Source organism: Eriocheir sinensis, chromosome 34 (assembly GCF_024679095.1).
Source record: "Eriocheir sinensis breed Jianghai 21 chromosome 34, ASM2467909v1, whole genome shotgun sequence".
Classification (NCBI taxonomy): Eukaryota; Metazoa; Arthropoda; class Malacostraca; order Decapoda; family Varunidae; genus Eriocheir; species Eriocheir sinensis.
This window is the reverse complement of record NC_066542.1, coordinates 743,943-749,381: the sequence shown is the minus strand read 5'-3', so window position 1 is coordinate 749,381 and position 5,439 is coordinate 743,943. Positions and strand designations below refer to the sequence as shown.

At 44.7% G+C, this 5,439-nt stretch overlaps 1 protein-coding gene across 1 annotated transcript; it reads left to right on the top strand.

Moving 5' to 3' along the window:
* Nucleotides 1–3,229: 3,229 nt before the first annotated feature.
* On the top strand, nucleotides 3,230–3,895 carry LOC127007203 (nephrin-like). Its single transcript, XM_050877917.1, has one exon. The coding sequence runs from the start codon at nucleotides 3,283–3,285 to the stop codon at nucleotides 3,835–3,837; it is 555 nt and encodes a 184-aa protein (XP_050733874.1). The 5' UTR covers nucleotides 3,230–3,282; the 3' UTR covers nucleotides 3,838–3,895.
* Nucleotides 3,896–5,439: the final 1,544 nt, after the last annotated feature.

Sequence of the window (5,439 nt, the reverse complement as noted above, 5' to 3'; positions counted from 1 at the left end):
AACAGTATTCTAGACGGTCTTAACTAACACCAAGAATATGATCAAAGATGTTGGGGAGAATTAGCAGTGATCACAAGAAAATTAGGCTTAAATTAGACTTATGGTGACCCATGAACTCAACCCTGTATTGGTGCCTCTGACCTTAGAAGAGTTTGATTATGAGGGGCCTAGAAGACACCCTTGAGGGAGGTAAATTGGGGAACCTTAGGGCTGATGATGAGGCTAGATCTTGTACCTGGAACCGGAAAGACAGGGAACCATGTAGAAATGACCTGGGCTAACACTTTAGGAGTAATTGCAGAGGGTCAGAGAGACAGCATATTCCCTTTACCAAGCACGTAGGAAGGAAAATAACGACCCCAAAATGGATGACCCGCAGACTAAGCATGAGATTGGTACTGAAGTGAGATTTATAGGAAAATAAAGAAACGGAGAAACCCACTCAGGGGTAGGTATAAGTTGAACTCGCTGTGGTCGGTAAAAAAGAACACCTGCACTAGCAAAGGAAACTAAATTACAGAGATTAGGGGTAGCCAACGAGGCCAAGAGCGATCCCAAGGGCTTCTTCAAATTGTACAGAACGAAAAAACAAGGGACAGAATTGGACCGTTGAAACAAAACGGGTGAGATCGTTTTAGAAACGTGGAGGAAGATATGAGTCAAATGATGAATGACTATTTCCTCTCGGTTTTCAAGCAGGAAAAATCTAAAACAACCATTCCGGGGAGAGCTTCAGGTATATGAGGGCGAAGAGAACGACTGTTGAGGGATGTGGATCAATATCAGGCAAGTAGTCGGCGATGAGATTAGTAGGTTGAAGAAAAACAAATCGCCGGGCCCAGACGAATTATTCCCAATGGTTCTGGAAAGAGTGAAAGCGAGGTCCTTAGGGGCCAACTTAATGATATCTTTAAGATGTTCGGTAAATTCTCTGCATGTGCCCAATCAATGGAAAGAAGCTAATGTGACGCTGATTTACGGCTAAAAAGGAGATGCAAATCAGCCACCTCAAATTATCGCCTTAACATCAGTAGGAAAGATGTTGGAGTCAATTATAGCCAGAGCATTCTGGGACCATCTAGAAAAGCATAATTTAATCTAATGATTCAAGGCATGGGTTCACAGAGTGGTGGGTCTTGCCCTTTTGGCTAACTCTGTTGTCCTACACTGAAGTAATCGAGGCGGTTGACCGAGATGAAAAACTGGCGACATATTATAATCTAGATTTCATGTTGTTCGATAAAGTCCCTCATCACCGGGCAAGCATGACTAAAATTACAGGTTCACGGCGTAGATGTGGAAAGTTTAGAACTGGAGCAGGGCGGCTTAGTGGTAGGAAGCCAGATAGTGCAAATCAGTGGTAAAAAACATGCTACATGGGGCATGCGCGGAGTGGAGTCCCACAAGGGTCGGAAAAAGGGTCCTCTGCTTTTATTATTTATGGATCAATGTGACTCTGGACACGTGGAATTAGTAGTGGAGCACAAAGCAAGTTCGCAGATGATACCAAGATCGGTAGAGTAATCCAATCAGGACAGGGACGCCTAGTGTTCTCCAGGATGAGCTGACAGACTATATGGCGATTGGGCGGGGGAAGTGGCAGATGGAATTTAATGTCGGGAAGTGTAGGCATGAATAACTCTCCCCACACATTTACTTACCTTTTAAATGATACTCCTCTAAGCAGTTTGGAGTGAGCGAGGACTTAGAGTCCTAGTGAGCGCTGCTGACCTCCTAGAATAGGGCCCAAATGCATTCAGGCTAAAAAGTCGAGCGCAAACAGAGTTCTGGGTTTCATTCAAGGAGCGTAAGTAATAGAGCGCTTAAGTCATCCTCAAACTTACATAGCACTGCTAGTTAGACCTCATCTGATTATGCAGTTCAGTTCTGGTCCCCCTACTATAGAATGGGGGATATCAAGATGTTAGAATCCAGGTACAGAGGAGGATGACAAAGATGGTTCAGGGGAGGAGAAACTTAACCTTATGAAGACAGACTGAAGCATTTAACCCGGTAGCAGCGACGCACATATTTAATGGCTTTACTGTGTAGTAAGGATTTGAATAACAATTTAGGTCAGGGTTTTACTGTGTAGCAGCGGGACGAAGCCAGAATTTGTGGCTTTACTGTGTAGCAGCGACGGGCCAAATTTGTGGCTTTACCGTAGCAGCGACGGGCCAAATTTGTGTCATGATATAAACCCCAAAAATAGATGATACATAATCTGATCACAAACGCTTTGATATGTATTATGAAATGGTTTGTGTGAGTGATGACGTCATTTTTTCTCATTTTCTCGCTTAGAGGGACCATTAAGAAATATGATCCCCTGCTACCGGGGTAGCTATCAACACACTCTAGAAAGGCGAAGGTTGCGAGGAGACTTGATCGAAGTCTATAAATGGATGAAGGGCTTTAATAAAGGGAATGTCAATAAGATTTTGATGGTAAAAGAGTAGGACGCGTGGCAATGGTTCTAAGTTAGACACATTCAGATTCAACAGACAAAGGCAAGAGTTGGTATTTCAATAGAGTTGTGGACGAGAGGAACAGCCTTTGGGAGCCATGTTGTGGGTGCCAATACCATAGATACATTCAAGAAGAGGTTAGATAAAGCCATGGATGGTGAGGTAAGGTGGGGTTATGTACAGGAGCTGTTATGTATAGGCCAACCGGCCTCTTGCAGACTTCTTACGTTTTAATGTTCTTCTTATATCTATATATATATATATATATATATATATATATATATATATATATATATATATATATATATATATATATATATATATATATATATATATATAGATATAAGAACATAAGAACATAAGAACGCAGGAGACTACAAGAGGCCGGTAGGCCTGTAACGAGGCAACTCCTTTGGACCCTAAGCCCCTGTGTATCTATCTATCTATATCTATATTCATATCTATATATATCTATATATATATATATATATATATATATATATATATATATATATATATATATATATATATATATATATATATATATATATATATATATATATATATATATATATATATATATATATATATATATATATATATATATATATATATATATATATATATATATATATATATATATATATATATATATATATATATATATATATATATATATATATATATATATATATATATATATATATAATTTCGTTCCTTCAAAAAGCCATTTCGGAACGCACCCAGAGAGAAAACGCTAATAGGACAGTCCACGGCTCGAACCCATAAATCCTCAGCACCGACCCAACAACAAATGGTAATATCAACAACGATAAACTACGACACAGCACCCCGTTATCACAACTCTCTCCCCGCTGCCCCAGACGCTCCGGTGTGTGCCGGGACGGGGCGGGAGAGGACCAAGGGGGTGGCCCGCGGCTCCACAGCGTCCATCAAGTGCCTGGTGGAGGCAGAGCCCGCTGAGGACATCACGTGGTCGTGGGTCAGGAAGGGAGTGGACGGCACGATGGAGGAGCTGCCCAACGAGGATGTGCGGGTCGATGGCTTGTCCTCCAGCATCATCGTCACGCCCACCACGCCCGAAGACTATGGACGCTTCCTCTGCCGCGCCGCCAACAGCATTGGGCGGCAGCGCGAGGCCTGTGTGATGACCCTTGTTCCCGTGGGGCCGCCAGACACGCCCACAAACTGCTCTGTGTCCCCGGCAGACCCCAGCACGGTGCACGCCAGCCCCACCACCGCCGCCCTCACGGTCACCTGCTTCGAGGGCTTTGACGGCGGCCTCCCGCAGTACTTCACGCTGGAGACGTGGCAGGACAACGATCTCGTCGCCAACATGACCAGGTGAGAACGACACACCTGGCTCACTTCACACCTCAGGCGATCACAGCATGGAAAGAATCACTATAAAGGGTTGCTTATATATACTTATTTTTTTTTTTACCCTAGCATCTGTCCTTACAGTGTATTTTATTACGAAGTAAATAATAGGGAGCAAACGCCCGGGGGCGGGTCGTTTCACTCACTCGCCATCCATACTTCCGGCGGTTCTCCCGAGCAAGCTCACATGCAGTTGCCCCGTCCATCCCAAGTCCCTCTAGGCAGGATCGGCTGACTTGCCCCAGCCATGAGTTACTAGGGCGTCCCCTTGGTCTCTTCCACTCAGGGTTGTTTCTTACAGAAACAACCGTGTGAGAAGAATCGACGTCCGGGGACCGCGCCATGAGCCCAAATAACCGGAGTTTGAGCTCACGGACTAAGCTGGTAACAGGCTTTGCTTCAGTTTCACGGAGTAGCCGCTGGTTCGACACAAAGTCATCACAGAGATACTCCATGATCCTGCGAAGGCACTTGGTACCAAAGGCATTGACACGCCTCTCCAAGTTGTTATTCAGTGCCAATGTCTCACAGCCATACAATAAGACAAGGAGCACAAGCGATTACAAGATTCTAATGTTTGTCCGCCTGCATAGATATCGACAGCCATATACTCGTATTGAACGAGTCAATACCACCGTGGGCCAGCCCAATCCGTTGAGTGAATTCCTGGTGATACCTACAATTGCTATGCACTACGCTACAAAGATATGTGAAGCTTTTGGTGGTTTCGACAGCCTCACCACATGCATGGGCAGACTGAACTGTGTCATCCAGCAAGCCTTCAAGCGACTGGACCTTGGTTTTGGATCAGGACACCTTCAGTTCCAGAGGCTTCGCCTCCTCATGCAGCACTTCGAAAGCCATTACCAGGACCTCCAACGATTTTGCGAGGAGTACAGCATCATCAGCAAAAACAAAATCAGTTATGTCCCCAACAGATGCTCCATTAACGAATTTGATCAACATCTTTGCCCAATACTTAGTCCATGCAATGTTGAAAAGGGATGGCGCAAGGACGCACCCTTGCTTCACTCCTGAATTAACAGGAAAGAAGCCGGAAATGCCTTCATAGAACTCGAAGTTCCAGTAAAGACAGTCATTAGATCAATAATCATTGCAGGAATCCCACGGATCCGCAGAATGTCCCAAAGCGCCTCACGATCGACATAAGCTGCGAGCAATATCTATCGAAATTCACGTCGACATTCCACGAGGACGCGGGGTGCTAGGATCCCGTCAATTGTTGACTTACCGGGCGTGAGCCCAGATTGCTCAGGTCTCTGAAACTATAGCAAATGAGATCGAATTCGCATCAGCAGCAGATGAGCGATCACTTTGCCCGGCACACTAAGTAGTGTAATACCACGGTAATTGTTGCATTCCTGTTGGTCCCCTTCCCCTTTCAATATAGGGACAATCAACCCCCTTTTCCAGTCAAGAGGAATGGCACCGGACTGCCACACAGCAAACAGCACCGCATGCAAACCACGGATCATAGCTTCACCCCCAGCCTTCAACAACTCTGCGTTCATATCACAGATCCCAACTGCCTTTCCACACTTCAACTTCC